The sequence below is a fragment of the Boleophthalmus pectinirostris genome, unplaced genomic scaffold, assembly GCF_026225935.1.
Source record: "Boleophthalmus pectinirostris isolate CB_2022bp ecotype Guang Dong unplaced genomic scaffold, ASM2622593v1 HiC_scaffold_12, whole genome shotgun sequence".
Classification (NCBI taxonomy): Eukaryota; Metazoa; Chordata; class Actinopteri; order Gobiiformes; family Gobiidae; genus Boleophthalmus; species Boleophthalmus pectinirostris.
In genome coordinates this window covers 21,443,574-21,466,698 of record NW_026571018.1, presented here as the reverse complement: position 1 = coordinate 21,466,698, position 23,125 = coordinate 21,443,574, and the positions used below count along the sequence as shown (strand labels likewise).

Here is a 23,125-nt window from a genome sequence, read left to right as displayed (position 1 = left end):
ATCACTGGTGTCTGTTGATGGTGTATCAGCCAATACTTAAAGCTACAGTATTGGAATCAGTATCGGAACTAAAAAAGCTGGATCATGCATCCCTAGGTGGCTCATTCATAAAAATTGTTGTGATGTGATTTAGGGTATTGCACTTATGAAATCCTAATGCATGTTTTTCAATAAAAGCATAGTTTAAGACCTTTTTTGTAAGAATAGTCTATGTATGTATAAGGATACGTATTGCATTGTGAGCTTCTTGGCAATACCCAGCCCTGTCTTCTACTATATCTCCTTTTGTTTTAAATTCACTTTTCAAGAACAACCATACGTATTTGCCTTGGATTCTAATACACTGCAATAGTCTAGTCTGCCAAGTCTCATTTTCAATTTTGCCATGTTTATCCGGCAGATTCTCAGCAATCTGTTGTCAAAGAGGCGTCGGTGACAGTGAGGGCACGCGAGGCACAAGAGCAGAGAGGCTGACAGAGAAAGTTACTCTGAAGCCTGTCACACTCAACAACTCTTCAGAAGGGACTGAGTCAATGTTCTGCAAATCAGACCGCCTCCTGTGGCCGTACAGTGGAACCGCGCCATATGTCGTCTAGGTGTTCCATTTGCTCTCATTAGTGTAGACCAAATGCTGGTTTTCTCTGCATTGGACGTCTTGTATTTCTGTGTATTTGTGAGCGTTATGATTGGATGACATGATAGGACGCTCTCCAAGACACAGTCACGCTTATTTGTTGTAATAGCTGAAAATTTTAAAATGGTCTGGGCAATTTATAATCCAAAACGTGTTACACATTTTACTCTTACCTATATTTACAACAGTGAGTATCCAAGTTTACATTTATGTGTTTCCTCTTCCTCTAAGCAACATTTTAAGGACTTTTACCCATTCAAAATATGTTTTAAATGTTAATCTTTAAAGCAATGACTGTAATTTTTCATCATTCTGAAACATTTCTCGCAGACAAACATTTTAAATGACTGATAAATTGACCTTTAAATTTGATAAATAATCAATAATATAATAGTGTGAGTGGTCTTGTTCTGCCGGTTGCCTACTGTAAATCAGACAGTTGCAAAAAAAAAAAAAAAAAGCAAAAAAAAAAAAGCTCAACACTGTATTTTTTTTTTTTTTTTCGCTGTGATGTGTCATTTATAGAGTGTTCAATGAGGAGCCACATTAGCTGAACAGATAAAGTCAAGGATAATTTGTACTGTTCTTCTTACGTCATTGACATAATTCAAGTCAACAAGGAAGAATTAAAGTCACCAAGCCTGCCTTTAAAATTGCACTTGTTATCTCTTATGCTTCAGGTAGATTGGTAATATATGGTACTTTTTCTGGTGAAGGTTATGCCATCTCCTTGTCTGGAGTTGTTATTGCTGTACCTGGAATGATCCAAAGTGTGGCAATAAACTTATCTTTATTGGATCCTTTTACTTACATGTTTTTATTACTCTAAAATATAAACTCTAAATGATATTGAAAAACATGCATTCTTCTGTAGGTCGAATCACCTCTCAAAAACCTGGCCTAGTGTCACATGCTCTTTTTCCATGGAGATAGAAAAATTAAATGGCAAAAAGTGGAGCAACAAAGCAAAATAATCTGCATGGAGAGAAGCAGGTGGCAGACTCTCCACTGGAAAGTTACATAGTGTACCTTAAAGTTGATATCAAGCCCACCAGTTGTTGTGTGATTGTCTACTGATCTGAAGGCTGATCATTCAAATTCCACTCTCATCATAAACCATCAGATCCACTGTCCCACAAGTTGAAATGCGATTTCATCTCCCACAAATTAATGCTGTCATTGCATTTTTGGGCAAGACACTTAAGCCACCTCACCCCGGTGTCTGTGTACAAAGCGACCGAGTGCCTTGAAAGTGGCGCTGTATATAAAAAAGTGACCATTTGTTATTAGCTATTAACTTTTTTCTTTACCAACTGAGTTGAATATGCATCTCTAATCTTTACTACTTTTTAAATAAAATGTACTAGATAAATAATTGCAGTCTAGTTTCTTTGCTCCCAGTTTTCCCCTTGTTTCGATGTGATGTGGCAGTTGGTGAGGCATTAGCGTTGTCAGGGATAATGAATGCGGAGGTGAGCTGGAGCCTGCTGCAGTGCTGCTGGTAAACTCTCATTTGTTTATAGAGATAGATCAGTGTCTGCCAGAGTAAAGTTGAGTGGGAGAAGGATGTGGCCCTCTCTGCCAGCACAGAGGACTCACTCAGACACACCAGAAGGGAATGCTAAGTTGTCTTAAGCTCTTTTACGGACGTCACAGAGGAGGCGGCTGGATGCTCTGTGCACACAAGCTGTCACTGGGGTACACTACAAACATTATGGAAGAGAGATAGAGCAGCAACGTTGAACTAAACCAATGGTAATATATGAATGTGCTGGTGCAATGGTGCAGAGTCGTGAAGGTGTGGCCGCTGAATACAGAAAACAAGAAAACCCCAAATATGTAAAAAAATCACAAAGTAAAACCTTTAAATTCTGACATGTAAGATTGCACAAAACACTCAGAAAAGTTAAATTACAGTTATGGTCATCCTGATCAAACCTAGCTCAAGATCTGGAAATGGGTCCCCTGCTTATGACAGTTGCCCCAGCAGCATTGAAGGATGGGTCAAATGTAAAAGAATAATGACAACAATAACGAGTACCTTATCATTCATGATTAGAAAGGAACTAATTATGTCTACTCTCCTAACTGCATTGTGACTCGATTACTGCACAAAAAAGTACAATGGATATATTTTACCTTTACCAACAAACCATTGGGAAGCTTTGGCATTCTGATGAGACAGTATTGCAGGCTTTGATTGGTTTGCAGCGACCAATAGATGACAAAAGAAAAAAAGTAGAAAATGCAATCTTCTGGGATACCAGTGCATGCTTTTGTCTTCCTCATCCTGATCTATTTCAACCACACTGTTGGCATAAAGGAAAGATTAAATAACCTAAAAAGATCACAAAAAGAGAGAATGCATAAAATCTGTAACCTTTGACCTCTAGGGGAGTGGCAGTGTGACAGGCCTGTGTAAAACAAACCTCTGTTCAGTCAATAAAAGGCAAGTCACATCCTCATTAGCTCAAGTTCAAACACTCCCACTAAAGGTTGTCCAAGCTTAGTCAAAATGTTACTGTCGGTGTTATTTAACGTTTCCTGAGCCTAAGAAGATCAAATATGGAGGGATTATAAATATTTGTCCAGATTAGGTTAAGATACTTATCAGAATGTTAGGGACAGACATTTTTGCATCAGTGCCCACTGGATAATTCACATTATTGTTTAAGTGTGATTAGATTAACACTTTATAAAAAATGTACTTTTGTGTTCATGCAGATATCATTATTTGCATAAGAAAGCTTTGCCCGGATGTTATTGTTAGTTGCTCTGTTTTATACAAAGATAACTCAACAGTGTATCCAGTACACCTGTCAATATCCATCCACATTTTATGATTGAATGAATATGTTAACATTATGGGACAGTATACTAACTCTTACCACAAGAGGTCAGTAAGGAAACAAGTAATCTGATTATGCAGTAGTTCAGTAAGATTGTAACCTCCCGACTTGATTCATAGAGCAATTACCCTCGAATGGGACTACAAATATGAGTATACAATTCCCCATTTCTAGTCCATATTGGAAGATTAGGTACTGCAATATTGCATAGACGACTTCTACTGACCACAATGAATATTCCTACTAAATATTTAACATTAAAGGCTAAATTAAAGTAATGCATTAGGGTCATTTTACTATTATGTGCTTTTGTTTTAAAAGGGGTACATTTGAGACACCAAAAACCCCTGCCTTGTTATGAAACTGCCTTCTGCTAGAGCTGTTATTAATGACCCCCTTTAAACGTGTTTAAAATGCTGCGTGCAACACTCACCAAAGAAGCCGTTTTAGGCCAAATTGTTCCTCAGAGGGCAAGAAACAGTACCTCAGCAATAAATAATGGTCCTGTAAACAGATTTTTCATTCCACCAAATCCAAAAAGCAGCCTATTAAGAGACCAAGCGCCACAGAAGGACTTTTTACTCCTCGCCTTCCGAAGACACAACTTGCGCTCTGTGATTGCAGGTGGAACCTTGTAATTGGGCTCTGTGGGCTTACTTGTGCACTCCTATTAAGTCCAGTAGAGCGATGCATGCTGGGTAACGCTGGAGGAGATGTGCCGCTTGGTTGTGGAGGTGGTTAGGAGTGTGTGGTTGAGGGTGGTCTGGTTCCTATGAGGGTCCACAAATGAGAGCAAAGCAGTAAAAGCAATATCTGGAATGCACTTGTTCCCCTAATGCTGCAAACAAATTAGCCATTTGCTGTGGAGGCTTCGATTACAGATCTGTGTGTGTGTGTAATGTTGTTTTTAAAATAGGCCCTTGGAATTAAGTAACATTAGTTGCAGGAATGTATATTTGTTAACTATGTTTGGCACTGGGGGTGGTAAGATTGCACTGGACACTGGTCTCTCACTTTGCATGAAGATTTCTATTAAATATTTAGCATTAAAAGGCAAATTAAAGGTGCACTGTGTAACTTTTCTGGTGGAGGGTCAATCACCTGTTTTTCTCCATAGAGGAATGTTCCACAGTATGGCATTACACTTATTTATCTCTACAGAGACAGAAGGTGACACCATGGGGCCAAGTTATATGTCAGATCAGTTGAGAGGCGAGCCCACTCACAGTAAGAATTCAAGATGGATACATTTAATGCCCTACTGCAGGGGTCATCAAACTAAGGCCCGTGGACCACTTGAAGTTGTCATGGCCAGTTTTAAAAAATTATTTTTTGGCAAATAATAACATGCATCTTGTATTTTGTAGATATTTTCAATTAAAAAGATATTTATATGAAGTATTTATATTTATATTAAAGTAATTATATGATGTATTTAAATTTGCTGCCGAATTTTCGTCACCTGACAAGCTCAAGATCAAACAGTGACAGTCAACGCACATGCAGAATTCTGTAGTGCAGTTAAGGACAGCAAAATGGTGAGTGTTAAAGTACAAAAAGTTGACAGATAGTGCCGAGTTTTCAAAGAACAGTGGACGGCCGATCTTTATTTTGTTCAGTGTAAGGACTGTGCAGTTTGTCTGATATGCAAAGAAAGTATGGCATTTTTCAAAGAATATAATCTGTGTCATCAGGGTCATACAATTCTGTTATACGGCCGACCTGACCTTGGCCCCCCATCACAGTCAGGAGCGATAATGTGGCCCCCAGAGAAAAACGTTTGGGACACTCCAGACAAAACAATAATATCTTTATGGAGACAAGCAGGTGGCAGACCCTCCACCAGAAATGTTACACAGTGCACCTTTAAAATAATGGGCGTGAGTAACTTTTATATTTTATTTTGAAAAGGTGTATATTTGAGACACCAAACATCCCTGCCTTGTCTTTAAACTACATCTGCTTGAGATGATATTAATAACCACTTTAAATGTGTTTAAACGCTTTGAATTGCAAACTTTCACTCCATAACATTTACAATAAGGTACTTCTGTAAGCAAAGCTGCCATGGGTCTAAGTGTCTGAAATGTGGCTGCCAATCCATTCCGGTGGCCTCTCCAACCGCAATATTCATGCTCAAGGACAAGATGACATTGAACCAGCAACCTTTGGGTTTGAATGCTCTTAACTCTGTCCCAGTGCCTTCTCAGACACACAATAACAGATGCTGGTCAATCTGGTGGTCTAGTCACTGTTCCCATTTAAATCTTTTCAATGATTGCTGCTCAACTCAGGTTATTTAAATTGAACAGCCACAACAAATTGATTGAGAGCAAATAATTACTCTTGCAGTGGTGGTGGCGGCTTTTTCATTTCAAAATCAATTTCAATAACGGAACTGTCCAAGCGCAAACTGACAGTGTGCTCCTGCTGCTTAACTGCACGCTGAAAATATAAATTATTATTTGCAGTGGATTTTAGCTTCCATATATCATCAGGCTAATCACATTAAAAGTGAAATAGAGATTATGGAGAACTCAATAGAAAAGTAGGTCTTAAAATCCCTTCCCTGCCAACATAGACATTTGTAGGCTAATACGGGATCCCTTTAAAAAGCCAAAAGGAGAGGAAAATGGGTCAAGTTTCACATACACATTTTTATTTTGCTTGAAAGGATTGAAAAAAGGGCCCTACTGTATGTGGCTGTGTATTCCTGAGGGCAAACCAATCTGGCAACGTTTTCAAAGGAAGGGCCATCCCCAGAACAAGACCATTCAAACAAGTGTAAAGACATTGTATGGTGAATCTCATTGGCAGAAACTTTCAAATTGGCATCATTTTCAAATACACTGAAAGTTTCAGTCTTGGCAGTCTTCAAAAGATGATAGAAGGACCTAAATATTAAAAACAAATCACTGTTGATGAGTTAATACAGTGTGTTTCCAGAAGTTAATGATCAAATTCTATTGAAAAAAAAATATATATAAAAAAGAAAGATTTGTTTATTTTATGTTTTGAAATATATTCTAGGAATGTTATGAGCAAATAAATAAATTAAGTGGTATTTGGAAAATGCAAACAATTCCTAAAATATTCACAAAAATAATGGCAAAAAAAAAATCATAAAATGTAAAAAAACATAAAAATCAGTTAGCGTTATACAATAATGTATGATAGAAGACTACATCTTATAGTGAACAAAGAGCCAAGAATTATTTTTGGGTCCCATCCTGTAACATTTTGAGCAGTCTCTCTGCCATCTCGTCCCACTGTCTTTACATTTCTGTTCTTAATACAGTAACAGTATATTGCACAATTATCAGCTTCATTGCAATTGTAAAGTATAATTAAACTTAAAATATTATATATATTATTACTCTGGGAAATGGCAGAGAACTCTATACTTTTTTATGGCAATACTTTGGATCATTTTCTTTCGTTGCGTTCATTGTTGAGAACCACTGGTGCAATGCATATATACGATCCTCACCAAGCAGTTTAATTTGGCATATCACAACCCAAAATACTTCATTCATTTTCTCCCTTTGTTTAAAAAAATTCCAAAACAATGACCAAATGCCATACAGTAAACAATATACTGTCCATAGAGTCCATAGATTTCCCTCATAGATTTGCCATTATGATTCTTTTCCTCAATGAGCTTGTGCTTATTTTCACCAAAAATGCTCTGTGCAAAATACAACAATACAGTAGCTTCGTCAAAGTAAGCTAACAGTTTGCGCATCAATAAAATAAAAACAAATAAAAGTTTCACAGTAATAAATCACAACAGAAGAACACATCGGGTTTGGCTTGCATAGCAAAGCAAAATAAAACCATTTACAAAATTATGTACACATTATGCAAGTCCATTTAATTTCGTAGTGATTTTCTTCATCGACTCCACGTAGTGACACACCATGTGACAGGAAGTAGAAGACATGATAACATACTCTTTAGCGGGAGAGGAGGGGGGTGGAGGTGTGAGGGTGTGTGTGTCTGTACATGGCATTTACAGCTCTGTCTCTGTGTCTCTGCGCGCTCCTGTCTGCATCAGTCAGGCAGGACAGGGGACAGGAGCGCCTATAAACAAGCTGTATGTCCCAGGGCAGGCAGCGTCTCCAGGCCAACGTACTTCATCAGGACTCTGCAAGAGACAGGACAAACTGAGTGTAGAACAGTGAGCTCATTTGGTCATAAACATGGATATATGAGGCGTTTATCTCACGCTAACAATGCCAAGTTAACAGTCAGCACTTTATCCCTGTAAATGTACCGTAGACTGTATATATAAGCGAGCATGGGCGTGGTTCTGACTCCACTGACTCTGTCTCCAATTCACTTTGTAATGAGAAACTGTCACTCCTCTCTCCTTAACTCCTGCAGTCAGACATGTCATTTTGGTCTTGAAATGTTTGTTTTAACCCACTCTACATGATCCTAGTATTTTGCTATTTTGTCTGTAAATGAATTCATGTTCCTAATATGGAACACAGCTCAAAATTCACCCCATAACTGCTAGCCTCTGTGAGTATCACTTGACTGCTCTGGTGATGTCTCACTCACTTAGTCCATTTATTTATACAGTCTATGATATGTGCAAAGATACTATGTTGAATTTGCTCTTTGCCTGAATAGTAATTTTAACAATACAATTACCGACTTATTTTGGTTTGCACTATGCTTAGCTTTTCTATGGCAACTTAGAGCCCAAACACCTTGTAAATAGATACACATGTAACTGTATCAATAACACAAATAGCACAAAGTGTAGGCTCCAAATATTAAACCTGTCTTAAAGCAACCCTATCCACATTTCTGGAGGTGGTGTGTAACCTGCATGATTTTATGGAGATAGAAAGTTAAAACCATAATATTCTCCATGGAGATAGTTATGTTTTATACCATACTGTGGAATATTATAGTCAAAGAAACAACATTTCCATGGAGACAAACAGGCCAAGTAAAAGTTTGTGGAGCTGCAATCCCGCTAATGGTAAGGCTGCATGTTTTTCAGTGTGATAAAAAGCATATTCTATTCTATTTTTGGCCAAATGTTTATTCAGTGAGGCTTTAATTAATGTGGCAACAACAAGACACATGCCCTCCTTACTAACTGCTTTAACATACAATTACACAATTACAATTACTGATATCTAAAAACACATAAAACAACAGCCTTTACTTCACAGAACAGAATGACTCCAAAGGCAAAAATGTTAATGTTTGATGCTGCGGGAGACCCACACAACTAAAAGACAAGTAAGCCAGAGGCACAGTGCCCAAAATTATATCTAGTCTTTTTATCTTGTTTGTATGCAAGTTCTAACACTATCTTGAATCATCAGAGTTCATTCATATGACAAAGTGTTTGCTTATTGTTACAAAAGATCTCAACAAGTAAAAGTGCCTCGTCTTGTATATAGCCTAGACTAGACTTGTATACAAAGCTATGCATTTGTGCCTTTAATTATTTTTTATGTTTTGTTTTACCACTTATGCTTTGATCTTTGTTATTATATTGTAAAGTGTTAGTACTGTGTCCAAGTAATTTCCCTTGTGGATCAATACAGTTTGTCTAAGTCTAAATTGCTTTTTGTCAAAGTAAACTAACAAAGTAAAAGGGACATTTGATTTGATGTGCCTATTTTGGGAGTATGTATGTGTACTGTGCCACCTACAGTGCTCCCTCTGTCTCTCTGTGCTGTTTGGTGGGAGTCCGTTCATTGGCTGTTCCGAGGGTCTCTTGTGGGACCCCCTGCCCAGTGTAGCTCTGCCCGACGCACCCGTCCCACCCCAGGGTCCCATATGCTGCCTCTCCAGCGTGGACACTGTCACCATGCACTCCTCTGTCGGGTCTGAGGAGGCACTATTCCACGAGCTGTTCAGACGGGACCCCACAGAGTGCAGGGCCTTGGCAGCTGCTGTGGAGTGGACAGTACAGTATAAGATGGTGTAATGTTATTTCATACAACATACTGATGAATACTGCATGGAACGGACCATCTGTGTTGGCGTCCCGGCGTCTTGGCAAAGTCCCAACTTTCTCTGTAGGTTTGTGGCTGGAGACAGGTGCCCTCTGGTGGTTGAGACTCTGCGTGTTCTGTGCACTGTGGTCTGAGAGGCCAGAGCTGTCCACACGACTCTGATGAGAGGGTTTACCTGCAAGAAGATTTTCAAGTAAGGTAATGTAATGTCTTGTAATGCATTTTTATTAGTACTTTGTCTTGTATATTTTATAAACACTTTTTTCCCCATAATTTTGTTTGTCTTTTTTGTTGTCATTTCCGTTCTTAAGAATAAAAGTTGCTTCTTCATTTTATCATGTGATGCTTACTGTAATTCTAAGCAGTCTCATTTAGATTCAGTTCAATGGCATTTAGCCTGTAGAAGTATGACTGCAGTAGACAGCATGGTTCCTAGTTTCAATGCAATTGTGCCACCACCAATGCCAAATATGAAAGACTTTCTTCTGCAAATATGTAATTTCAAACCAAATGTCCTGTATAAATATAAACTGAGGTTAGAGTAATGCACATAAAAGAACATGCCAAATGCACAAAGAGAAGAACCCAAAGTAGTTGCTGTTTGTCTTCTGTGTTTCACTAAATATTTATCTCAAGGCGTTTTTGGCACAGTTCAATATATTTGTGGATTTCTTCTCCAAAACTAAAGCTCTTGAGTCCTCTCCAACTGAGCAATAAAGTTGGTGAACACATTGCACAAAATCCCTCACTAAGATTCTCCACAGACCCTGCAAATATTAAGTTAGATGTCTGAAAACTCACTTCTCCAATTAAGTCTGGATTCCTTTTCATTTACAGTTTTTAAAGAATTTAAAGAATGAATGAACTGAATGAATGGAGGTCACACAAATATCTGCTTTAATCTAGATCAATTAAAAAAATAAAAAATCACAAAATTACCAAAGTCATACAACAGCTCTTGCACCCTGAATAGCAAATGGTGTTGCAGAAACATACATATAATGCAACAATAATAATAATAAAAATAGAAAGGTATATAACTTTATGTGCTTGACCTGCATTTCAGGATGAACTAAAAATAATTAGTTTTGTTGACCAACAAAGTCAAATGAGGAAATAGTTGAATATGTGGCAAAGAATGAAGCAGATTGGTATTCTGTCATGGCATCTGTTTGGATTATCCTCAATTGTATTGAAAACAAAATAATTAGCTCACACTCAAAGCCCGCCAACTGAGCGTTTTTGAAAATGAAAGACAAAAGACTACTTTAAGGATTGTGTTTTCTCTTCAAATGAATAGCATTTTAAAGTGGGACACAGCTTTCACTAATACTTTGACTATAATAATGTCTGGGTGTGTGTCTAAATTGTACATCTGCATACTCATGAGACAATAAATTACCATATTTGACAGTTATGAAATGTTTGCATTGCTAATGTTGGTAAATATTTTTAGTTGGACTGACCTGCTGCATGCACCCACAGTTTTAAAACACATATTTGGACAAGTCTCTCTTAACCTATCCAATAATGCAGTCTAAAAACAGTGCTGTTTTGCTCCTGTGGGAGAAGCCTTCAAACTAACTCTAAAGAAAGTCTCTCAGACAGAACCCTATTTATAAATGCATCAAATCTTAAATTTCAGACGTGGCACTTTTATGTAGAGGCCTGCTCCAGCGCAAAAGAGACGTTATCATTTTGATGCATATACAAGATGTCTTCAAGGGGCTTAACGAGCTGTCTCAACGTCTCAGGAGGAAAAAGGGCTTTGAGTGGTGGACTGAAAATACGCACAACTTTTCTATCAAGATGCATGATAATTATAACTTTCAGGGTGCTTCAATGGCATCTCAGAAATGAATATAATCTGGTGTATAAGGGACTGGAGAGTGGTGGATTCAGGGGCTAGTGCATGTCTTTAGTGCGTGTTTGGAGATGTTTCGTGCAGTCATTCTTGGTGATTGGCAGGCTTGAGTGTTAAAGTTGTGCAAAGCTTGGATCTGGTTAGACAACATAGAACATTTCATATGAATTTTTAATAGCAACGTTTCTTTTTAAATAAGTGGATATGGCCCCATTGCTCTCCTTCCCTGAGGCTAGTTTCCCCATTAGACATTTGCAAAGGCCTTCTATAGTTCACTCACAAAGCAAAACTTATTCTGGAATACTCCCATTAAATGTATCTTCTCTGAAAGCACATCTATATGACCAGCTTATGCATTTTTGTGTATTGGTATAATTATACATTATATGAATGGCTACACAGTGTCTGTAAGTCTATAGGTGTCTCAACCAGCCACATGAAGATGACCAGGAAACATCTGGAACAACCACACCAACAACAAAGATGCTAATTGGCTGTTTTGAAATATATTTTGAAAGTGCATAGCGTAATTTCTTGGGTTGGGGCTCTGTCACCATGGAGATGCTATTGCTTTGTCTTTAATGTTCCACAATATGATATTAAACTTATATAAGATACATTTACTCAAGTATGTGTGTTTTTATTGCTCAAAAATACCTTTAAAACACGCATTCTGACTGTGAGTGGGGTCGCCTCTTCACAGATCTCACTTGGCCTGGTCGTGTCTTTATGGAGTATTAATTTTATGCCATACTTTGGAACACTGTAGGCAAAGCAATACCATCTCCAGGTAAACAAGCAAATAGTGGACCCTCTACCAGAAACGTAGTAGAAGAGGACACATTTATTTACAAATAACAAACTCAACAACTATTCTGTGTAGTTTTTGCATACAGTTCCCTCACTTTCATTTTGCTCTAACACTCCTGGATAACCACACTAGATCATCTGCTGAATAGATTCACTGAATGCTTTTCCTGGCACATTTATCCAGGATTGGGACTGGCATAAATAGGTCTAGTAAATCATGTGATTAGAACCTAGTTACTAACAACACATGTATTACCAGTATGCACTCAACTTACCTGAATCTTCCAGGTTTTCTGTGCTATGCCCCGGCCCCGGTGTGTAGTCAAACAGATTTTTTGACACCACGGCATATCTCTCCTCCTCTTCCTCCTCTTCCTCAGACAGCAGCGCCGCTCCCACCTCTGACCCCAACGTACTGGAGAGAAAGTCCATGGGCGGGATTTGCGCGTTGGACACATTTGGGCTACTCTTCATGTGCCTAATTCAGATGTGGGAAAATAGTGTTAATAACTACAATATAATCAAGGTTGCATAATCAATTGAGAAGCAGTGTATGAAAACAAAATGACAGAATCAGAGCGCATTGAAAAAGGTAGCAAAACAGTCCTGAATGCCTGCGATGGTGTAGCTGATTACTTTCCTATTGCTAGCGCTAACACAATGGAGTCGTAATTGGACGGGATAAAGGATATCTGGATGGGCAGGGCTGTCAACAACGTGCCTCTTATCTCCCCCACAGCTGTCCTCCATCATGGCGTACATCCCACCACATATCCGCGCACACGCATAATTACCCAGTCTATTTACCAATGTCAGAGCAGCATGTTGGACTAAACCCGGTCATTACCCTCCAACACGTGTCGCCACCGACTTGTCAAGTTTTCCAATGCTCCGTCAAAGGTGCAATCAATGTAGAGCTGTTTTTATCGGTAGAGAGAGACACACCGGTAGGGACTGACACATGTAAATACCAGCACTATAAGCTGCGCAAACATAGCCATTGATATGCAAAGTCCTAACAATCAACAGAATGTAATGAATATAAAATTGCAGCTATTTTGCCATGCTGTGAGCAAGAGCAATGCTTTTGAACAAATGGCGATGCATAAACACAACTACCTGCTGTGCTGATGGAATTTCGTCCAAAAAAAAAAAAAAAAAGAACATGCTGATTAGAAACCGTATGTAGGATGAATACATGTCAAATTATTCATTATGAACTAAGGGGATTAAATATTTAAGTGTGCCCACGTTTTGAAAGAGCGTTAACATGTTGAAACAAGATGTGTAGGTGTAACACTTTGCATGTACTTGCTGTAAGCTTGTCAGGATAATTACCGCATCAACTTATTGTTCAATAAATGAAAGATGGAACAATATTTAGGAGAGCTTTTTCTTTAACTGAAAGCTTTTTTTCATTATTTGCTGTTTATTAATTTTTGAGCTATGAAATTATAACTTCTATGACTCTTTTCTAGAGACTAATAAACGCAGAAAGTGGTTTGGTTTAAAAATAATGACAACTCTTAGGAAAGTAATGGTAATAGTAATAGTATTAGTCAATATTTTAGTGTATATAAAAGTAGGCCTGTCACGATAACAAACAAGTAAATATAGATGATATATGATAATGCTGAAACTGATTTTTGCCACTGACATAAAAACCCAAGAACAGATTTAAACCACAAACAATTCTAAATCTACAGTATTGTTAAAAAATCATGAGCTGCAATAAATACATAGCAAAATGAAACACTTTAGTATTTAGTTTGCATCTGTAATAAGTCATAGATGTTATTAGTTCGAACTTTTATGGCTCAAATTTGATCATTTTGTCAAAAAATAATCAAACATTTCTCAGAAGAGCACGTAATATGTACACACAAAAAATATTAACCTCAAAATATCTTGTTCCAGCTTTCATATATTGCACGATAAGTCTATATAGTAATTATTGTGACAGGCTTGACTATCACCGTTTTTGTGTTCTTACCATGCCTGCTTAGCGACCTCATACTGGTAGGCCCTTGTCAGTTCGTCTAGGTGTGCCTGGAGAATGGACTGCATCTCCTCGTGGTGAGTAGAGCTGAGTGAGGATGAGGAGGGCTGTTTGAAGGGAGCTGCCGGAGATGAAGAGCGTCCTCTTAAAGGAGGAGTGGGCCCTCTCTCTTCCTCTCCCTCATTGTTTAGATTCTGATGACGGTAGGTTTGGATGGACATGGGTGGGGCCCAGCTGTTACTGTCATAGCTGTAGAAAAAAAGTATTTAATCAGTTTTATAATTTGTAAATGTTTTAGAATGTTTTTTAATATATATATCTTAAATGGCCCATATTACTATATTTTCTGATCTATGTTACAATGTTGTTTCCTCATAAAATGCATAATCAAAGTTGTTAAACACGTGAATGCACATAAAAAAACAGAAAACACCCTGTTCCACCTTGTGATGTCATGTGGCAATACAGGAAGTGTGCAATTGTGCTTTTAAACTCTAGAATCTGTTGGATGATTTCAGCTCTGGAATTGCCAATTTCTACTAAAGTAAAAGGTTAAAGGAGCTGTTAACTTGAAAACTGCTGCTTCATGACATCACAAGGTGCGACAAAGCATTTTGAACTTTTGTACGAATAAAACAAAACACACGCAAGTTAAGTGTTGATATAGAAACAGCATTATAACATGGCATAAAGCTCAAAAGAATCCATTTTGTGTAATGCAAAGGTGAATGTAAAGGTGAACTATGTAAATTTTCTGATGGAGAATCTGCCACCTGAGCAAATTGAAGTAAGAATGCATGTATTTCAAAGGATTACTGAACAATAAAACTCCTGTAATTGAATTCTGTATATAGAACTTCAGTAGTGCTTTGCTGCTCAAGGCCTGGCACACATCAATAATCATAAAAAATGTTTCCGCATTTATCCTTCAGTTTTCTATATGGCACTACATTACTTGGTGGAAATGGGCCTAACCATGCTTCTGAAAATAATTCACTGGAGTGTGTGAATGTGCTCAGGCAGAAAACATATTGTTCCCCTTGTGATTGCATTTGTGTGTGTGCGTGTTTGTGTCAGTGTGAGGCAGCACAATGATGAAATATGAATGTGTCTCACCCTCCTCCGTGGTTTTCCTGGGGGTAGTGGTCAAGGTCAACCTCGGTACCAGGCAGCGGGTGCATGGGTGGTGGAGGCAGAGGCATGTTAGCCCAGCACGACCCATTGGACTTGGAGCTCTTAGTTCCACCTTTTAGTTTCTTCTTTTTCCCAACCTTTGCACCTGGGTGAACACATAAGGAAAAGGAAATATAATACTGGCCACACTGGAGATGGTTTGTAGTAGGGTAATGTGCAAAAATTACGTCTTTTGCATTAAAATTTGTTGTACTGTCAAGGCATAATTCCTATTAAACACATCAACATTTATACATATGATCAGAATCAATATAGCTTTGTATAGCAGTGTATACATTTTTATAAATATGAAGATTCCACCTTTTGTAATTGCCAATGATCAGCTAAGATCTAGTTAATCCTCAGTAAAAGCATTTGTATGGTTTGAAGCAGAGATCTCTAGAGACTTTTAGAGAACATTTTTGTGTTCAATGGGTACGATAATATTGTATCATCAGTCATTTTTAAAAAGGAAACATAACTGCATAAACATAATATAAAAATGTGATTCATTTTTTGGCACACCACCTACAACAAATATACTAAATATATGTTTTCTTTCTCTTTGTCAACATTTCACAGTTTATCACACTAAAACCTTTCTAAAATCTTCCATCTCTCTCCAGAACTAATCCTAGTCTGGGGCTCATTATTCCCCTGTCTGTGTGCTGACAGAGTATCAGGATTTTCCAGTGTTGACATTTCCTAAAAAGGTGTCAAAATCGGAAACAAGACCATTAAAATTATTTCCGTTGTGCAGCCCACTCTCCACCACTTTATATCTGCTAACTCTGACATTTAGCTCCGCAACCGCTTTATTAAGGCTGTGTTAATGACCTCTGATCTATACTGATTCAAACAATAAGCTTGTCCACTCCTCAAATTATAACAATCTTTATGGCATTTAAGTTAATGGACTTGAAAATTGGGCTCTTTGGAAAATTAGGTCCCTTTTGCAATGCTCTATCGGTTTTCAAATTCAGAGGGAAATTGTGACTCTCTCAACAATACATTCTTAAAGGGCCGATATTACGCTAGTTTCTGATCTATGTTGTAATGTTGTTCCCTCATCAAAAACATACCTGGAGTTGTGTTTTGTTTCATTCACACATGTTTAACACACAAACCCTGCATATTTAGGCTGGATTCTTCTCTCAAAGGAATTGCTCCACTTTGTTTACATCCTTACTAGAATCATTTGGATCATTTAAGCCCTGAAAATGCACATCTCTACTGAACAAAAGGTAAAAGATAGTTGTTAACTTGAAAACTACCACTGCACGACATCACAAAGTGTAACAAAGAAAACATTCAGAGCTTTAGAGATGTAGACAGATAATAATAAAGGATTACTCAGACATGTATGAAGGAAACAAAACTCAACTCCAGGTATGTTTTTGATTAGGTAATAACATTCTAATATGGCTTAAAGCTCACAGGAGTCAGTATGGCGTAATATAGGACCTTTAAATCATATCTTTAAACTTTCTAAATATTTTCTGTATATTTAGATAATATAACTTATTTACACTGTTTAGAAAATACAACATCACAGTGTGCATTACAAGCTTTGACTAGCAAGTACTATTGAAGAAAAAAAGAACTGAAGTGGACTATTGGGAGTTTTTTGAATAAACTTCAACCATATTAGCTTTCAGTGCAACCTGAACACAATTCCTTTTGTCAAACGTGCTTTCACCAGCCACTATAATTAATCACAGATTGGCAAAGCTACCATACAATTCAATGTTATACAGTACCATCTGGATGAATAAAAACAGAAATATTGCTGGAACAAAAGGACTTGATTTTTACTTCCAACAAATAATGCCATATGACACATTTGGGCATCATTCAAGACAATCTCTGGAGGATTTTTTTGTGTTTTCATTCAGTTTCATTACAGACCACAAAAGACTGCCAGTTAAAAAGCAGTACAAATACTACTATTTAAACCACGGGCAACAGCTGTACAGAGTCTAAATTGTGTAGGTGTAGGTTCAATTTTGGACTGAAACAATACAACAAGAACAATTTGTAATACTGCGTAGTCAGCTTCTTGTATTTATAGAGTATTCAGGGAGACACTACCACATTGCTGATATCATTTCCAAAGTTAAAGGTGCACAGTATAACTTTTCTGGAGGAAGCCTGCAACCTGTTTGTCCCCATGGTTTGGTTAAAATGATCCACAGTATGGCATTAAACTAATCTGTCTTGCATTTACTCAACTACAGGTGTTATTTATTGCTCAAAAATATCTTAAATCAAGTCCAGCATCCATTCTTACTGTGAGTGGGGTCAACTCTACACAAAACTAAAATGTAATTTGGCTTGCAATTCTCTGTGGAGATTCATACAGTTATTACCATACTGTGGAACATTCTAGGCACATCTCCATGGTGACAGACCCTCCAACAGAGTTACACAGTGCACTAGATGATAATATATTAGAATTATTGTATGCTGGATATGTAATTGTTGAACTGGTAGTGGTAGCAAAAGCCTTTGTGGCCATAGTCTAAACATATACCATCTTAAACTTAGTCAAAATGCTGTAGGTTTTTCTGCCACTTCTAATCAAATTAACTCAGAGAAATGCATCATGATTGCGTGACATTTCTGGGCTAGATGAGCTCCCAGGGTGAATTGTGATGAAGACAGGAGAGTAATTAAGAACACAGTCCTTAGGGTCCGTTTTCTCTGAATATGTAAATAATTTGGCTTCCCATTGCTGTGCCCTGTCAACAAGTCCAAATCCGGGTTTCTCAGATAAAACTGCCACTTTATAAATGTTCTGATAAGAGTGTTTTAGCTACGCTGCTCTCCACAGGGGCTCCACACAACATTTCAAATGGCAAATAGAGAGATTATTTTTACACAGTGATATCTTAAGCTGTTAAAATAACTCTCTGTAAGATTTTCTTTGATATAGCTGGGCAACTGGTCAACACTATATCTCTGCCTTTGTGTCAGGTTGTAAAATGTATTCATTGCCTTTTTATTACTTGCTTTACTCTAAAATGCGCTGCTGGCAAACTTATTTCTAGAATATATGTGGGCTCACTGTATACAGAACCCAAACAATTGTATCATTGTTCAACCAGTTGCATTATGTAACTTTTCAGGAGAAGAGTACCACCTTGCTTGTCTGCTGGTGCAATGCATCTCTGCTGTTAATGTAAATTAAAGGTTCTATATTATTGCATATTTAGTGAGGAAACAGCAGTATAACAGATAAAAAAGTTGCCTAATATGGACCCTTTAAGCACGGTCCTGGTCTCAATTAAAAAAGAACCTCAACTAATCTAAACATGGACATAGGCTTATTGGTTTGCCTTAAATATTCCACAATATGGCATTAAAGGTTGTATAGAGGATTTTCCAAGGAACGAGAAATCCAGCGACTGTTTGTCCTTTTTCAAATGTTGCGCATGCGTGAAACCACCCCCCCTCCCCTACAGCTCCCTACGTAGAAACGCCTCCTTTGCCTTGAAAATTACGTTTTCAGACATAGGATTTCGCTTTCGTGTCCTGAAAAACGTTTGTTTAACTCTTGGAAATAAAGTACGTTTTTATAATAAGCAGAAGTTTCCTGTCCAGGAGTAATTTGGCGACCAATGCGTCAGTCTTTAGACCCTGCGTCTGCTTCAGTTGCGCCATCGCTGGAATGAATCTTCAAGAATCACCTTAGTTTGGCTTTGCTGCTTTTCCCCTTGTCTTCTTCTTTCAGCGACCTCAAAAACGGACTTTCTTTTGCGGCTAACTGCTCCTGGATTCTTGTCTGCCATTGCAACAAACTTTGTGCTAACTGCGAGGAAGATATAGGTCAAAAAAAGCCGCTAAGAACTGTTGCGTTGGTGGAGTAAACAGCGTCTGTGCGGCTTGCGTCTGTGGACTGCGTGACAGGTCGTACCTAAACCACGTACCGGCGGCGCGCAGGCAAGTCAGTTACGCTAGAAACGTAGGGAGATTGATTGACAGCCTGTCAGCTAACAGATAACGAGGCAGTGTCGTTATCTATTGGCAAATGTTTAGCCCCACCACGTCCAGAGTTGATGAATTTTTATTCTCTTTTTTTTGGTCATCATAATTACAAGGCTACTGCATCTCTATAATGCTATCATTGACAATTTGAAACAAAAAAAAATCCTCCATACAACCTTTAAACATGTCTTCTTGGAGTCAAGAAGATGGCTACATTTAGACTACGTTTATATGATGATGGTCTGAACAGAAGACCCAAAACTGGCATTGTGTCTTCACTTTTTATTCCGTGTTTAGTCTGCGTGTTTAGTCTGCATGCATCCAGTGATGCAAAATGTGTGGAATTCGATTGGCTATGCGTGCCAAGCGGCTAGGTGGGGATGCTAGGTGGTGATGTATGTGACGTAAATGCGTACACGACATGAGCAGGTCTGACCAGAGTTTTGCGTCTTGGGCAGTGTAGATGGAAACGCTATGGCGGAGTGTATTCAACTTTTACATTGTGGACGGTGGTTTCAGATTTTTGCATTATTTAAGCCCCAAAAATGCCATCACTGTCTAAACGAAAGGCACTTCTGATAAAATATTTTGTTATTTTTACCTGCAAGCGTTCTTGTGCAAACAGTCCCTCAATGCCATACTACATAACATCTCCTTGTAGACTGGGTTATGAACAAAGTACCACTAAACAGTGGTAAAGTACACTTTTAACTCCAGTAACTTTTACATAATATATCACCTAAAACTCTTGGCTGCACACTAAATAAGAGAACTAAGCAGTACATTGTAATTCCAGACATCTTTTGGCCACCGGAGAGACTGAATTGGATTGTGTTCAAACAGTTTAGACTCCTGCCATTGGATTAGCGAGTTCAGGGAAATGTTCAGTCCTGATAAACACATGCAAATACAACCCTGCTTAAAACCCTCTTCTGTATTTTGAAATGTTGGACACACCACAGCAGACCGAGCAGGACCCAAGGCATGCACAGCTCATTCCAAACACGCTCTGCTCAGACAGAATTAGGCTCCGTGTGTGTCACCCACCAGTGCCAGGGCGTCTGTCAGTGAGCGAGTAGCCCAGGTTGGCCATCTCCTGCTGGGCTTGCAGAGATGCCTTCCAGCGGGGGTCTGGCCTATCCACAGCCAGCTCGTGGAAGCTGTTGGACTGCAGGATCTGAGTGGTGGCGTAGGGGGTGGGCTGACCGCCTCGTGCTGGGCTGTTATAACCCGCTTTCCCCATGAAGTCGATACTGCTGTAGATGGCACCGTCAGACAGCATGGTGCCAGTCTTCTCCACGGACGGCAACACATCTGAGACAAAAAAGCATGAGGGAGGGAGCTGTCACCAAGCTAACGATCTTTAAGGTCATTAACACTCCCCACTGTTCCAGCACTCTGCATTAGTTAAATACAGGTTTCAAATGGGCTTGATATGAATGAAAGTGATTATCCACAGCAATAATTAGCGCGTGGCATGCTGTGGAGACCCGCCATCGTGTGAGTGTGAGGGATATTCAAACTGAGCTAACCTTCATGTGCATAGAAATAGCATGCAAATGGAAATGGTGATCTTAAGCATGCAAATAAACATGACCAAATCAATTTCAATTAATGGAAATATTGGGATAGAATTTTAATTGCAGTAAAATACATTTGGCATTAACATAACTGTACAAAGAGTAAACTCCAAGCCTCCATTGAGATTTTAACATGGGACTCTGGAATGGAAAATATAAGCCAATACCTTTGGGCATAGGAAGATGGCAGAGAGAGAAGTTACATACATACTCTGGGCTTGTCATGTTCAATTAGCAAACAAAAGCCCTTAAAGGCGTTTTTAATTTGTTAGCTTGTGTGTACTTGTGATGCCCTGTCACTGTCATTACACAAGGATAAGCATCAAAACTGTCGCACCAGGCGTAGCTAAAAGTAGCACATTCATCTACTGTGACCTAAACATGCTTCTTACCTCCACGACCAAAGTTGCTGCTGCTCTTTGGACTGCCCAAGCCCCCATTGGCCGGGAGACTGGTGGAAGGCCAGGAATCAGCCAACCAGGGCAGGCCTTGGTCTCCAGCTTTGAGCAGACCGGGGCGACTGACAAAAGAAGGAAAAGAGGACACAGAGGGAGGCAAAAAGCAGTTAGATTTCAACCTGTGACAAATGAAACTTTTTAAAGCAGAACTATTATAACATATCTACTTTTTAACCAACCAGCTTTTAACCATGTTATAGTTGTAGTTGCATGTAGAGGGATTTGTGTATGTTTGAGCAATCTCTAATTGCTTATTTTCAAGATGCTATATTGCCGATCAACCCCTGTTTTCACGAGCAGCAGCATACTCCCACTGGCCACTTAATCAAGGATAAACGTAGGATTGACACCGTTGCATAGGTATTGTGTTACAAATGGGAAAAAATAAATAAAAAATCGGCTACTCTCTAACCATAGCAGCTGTAACGTTTACAGTTCCCATTGGGCACCGCAGTGCAAATAGGGGGAAGGTGAAAACAGAACTTTTTTAAGCATTCAAACCTCAAATGCAGAACAATACAGGATTACTCAAACTGCATAAATCAATCAAAATCCAACTCTGAGTAAACTAATGATCCGGAAACACAGTGATAACAAGGCTAAAAGCTCATAAAAGTTGATTTTGCATAATATGTCCCCTTTAATCTAATGGTGGAGGAGACGAGGCTGATGTCTGAAGGTCAAAATCCAAACTAGAGGAGCCTCAGTGGATCAGAAAACAAAAAACAAACAAAAACAACTGCAACCCTAGTGCATCATTGCTCAGATATAAGAGTGGCCTCAGATGTCAGATAAAGAAAGAAGGAACTATAACTGTCAACTGCAAAGACTAAAATCGCTGAATACAAAAGCCCCAAAACGTCAAAACAACAGAACTCCTTAAACTTTACTTCTAAACTGTAGCTGCCTATAAGGATATAACTACTACAATAAAAAGCACATAGTTTAGTGCAGCAAAACCTATAAAAGTAAACTGTATTATAAACGTATTACGCCTACATCATTTCTAAGATTTCTACACATGAGAACCCCGCTTGTATTTTTTTATACCGCTGCATCAACAACAAATTGATGTGCAATCTCATTCAGCATATTCTCGCCTCCGCCGCACGTCTGACAATAAACAAGACGGAAACATAAAATGGCAAGTCTATAAATCAGACCTGCGCTGTCCCTGAGCTGTGGCACCCAGAGCTCTCCCCGGAGGAGCCAGGCCAGGTCTAAACACACACTAAATCCACTTTAGAGCCTTAGCACAACACAAATTTACATTTTAAATTGAGAATCATGGAGCGCCCCTGGCAGATCCGCTACACTCCTCTTGCCCCGTTGCCATGGTAACAGAGACAGCGAAAAGCCCATTAGGTGGATTCAGGAAAAGCTAGCGTGTGATTTAGTCTTAGTGATATACAGCAGCCATGAAAACGGGCTCGGACTTCCAGCGAGGGAGAGTTGAATGCAGAGAGGGAAGAGAGGAGAACAATTTATGACAATTTCTTTCTGCTGTTGTTAATACGTGAAAATATGCACACAACTCTGGCACACGGTTACATATGTTTATTTAATGTGAGGATAAACACTGGCTTTTCCACCGGGCCTGCGTCTCTCAGCACCAGGGGAATGGTTCACAGCTCACTTGGTGATGGCTCAAAGGTGTTTAAACAAGTGCAGAAATCATTTACATTTTGGAGCATATATTAACATACAATTGACTAATATTACACATAGTATTACATGGAAGAGAAGGAGGTAGTACAAATACGTTAACTCAATTAGTGTTTTCT

General features: G+C 38.7%; 1 protein-coding gene across 1 annotated transcript in view; it reads right to left on the bottom strand.

Moving 5' to 3' along the window:
• Positions 1–7,529: 7,529 nt before the first annotated feature.
• The window catches only part of LOC110165020 (roundabout homolog 2-like), a 132,212-nt gene continuing 116,616 nt past the window's right edge, over positions 7,530–23,125 (bottom strand). The window contains exons 21-28 of the mRNA XM_055148492.1: positions 21,276–21,403; positions 20,351–20,617; positions 15,260–15,422; positions 14,138–14,392; positions 12,420–12,622; positions 9,487–9,645; positions 9,165–9,407; positions 7,530–7,630 (exon numbers count right to left, since the gene is read on the bottom strand). Of these exons, the coding sequence (XP_055004467.1) occupies positions 7,629–7,630; positions 9,165–9,407; positions 9,487–9,645; positions 12,420–12,622; positions 14,138–14,392; positions 15,260–15,422; positions 20,351–20,617; positions 21,276–21,403 (1,420 nt within the window). The 3' untranslated portion in view covers positions 7,530–7,628. The remainder of the gene's footprint in view (positions 7,631–9,164; positions 9,408–9,486; positions 9,646–12,419; positions 12,623–14,137; positions 14,393–15,259; positions 15,423–20,350; positions 20,618–21,275; positions 21,404–23,125) is intronic.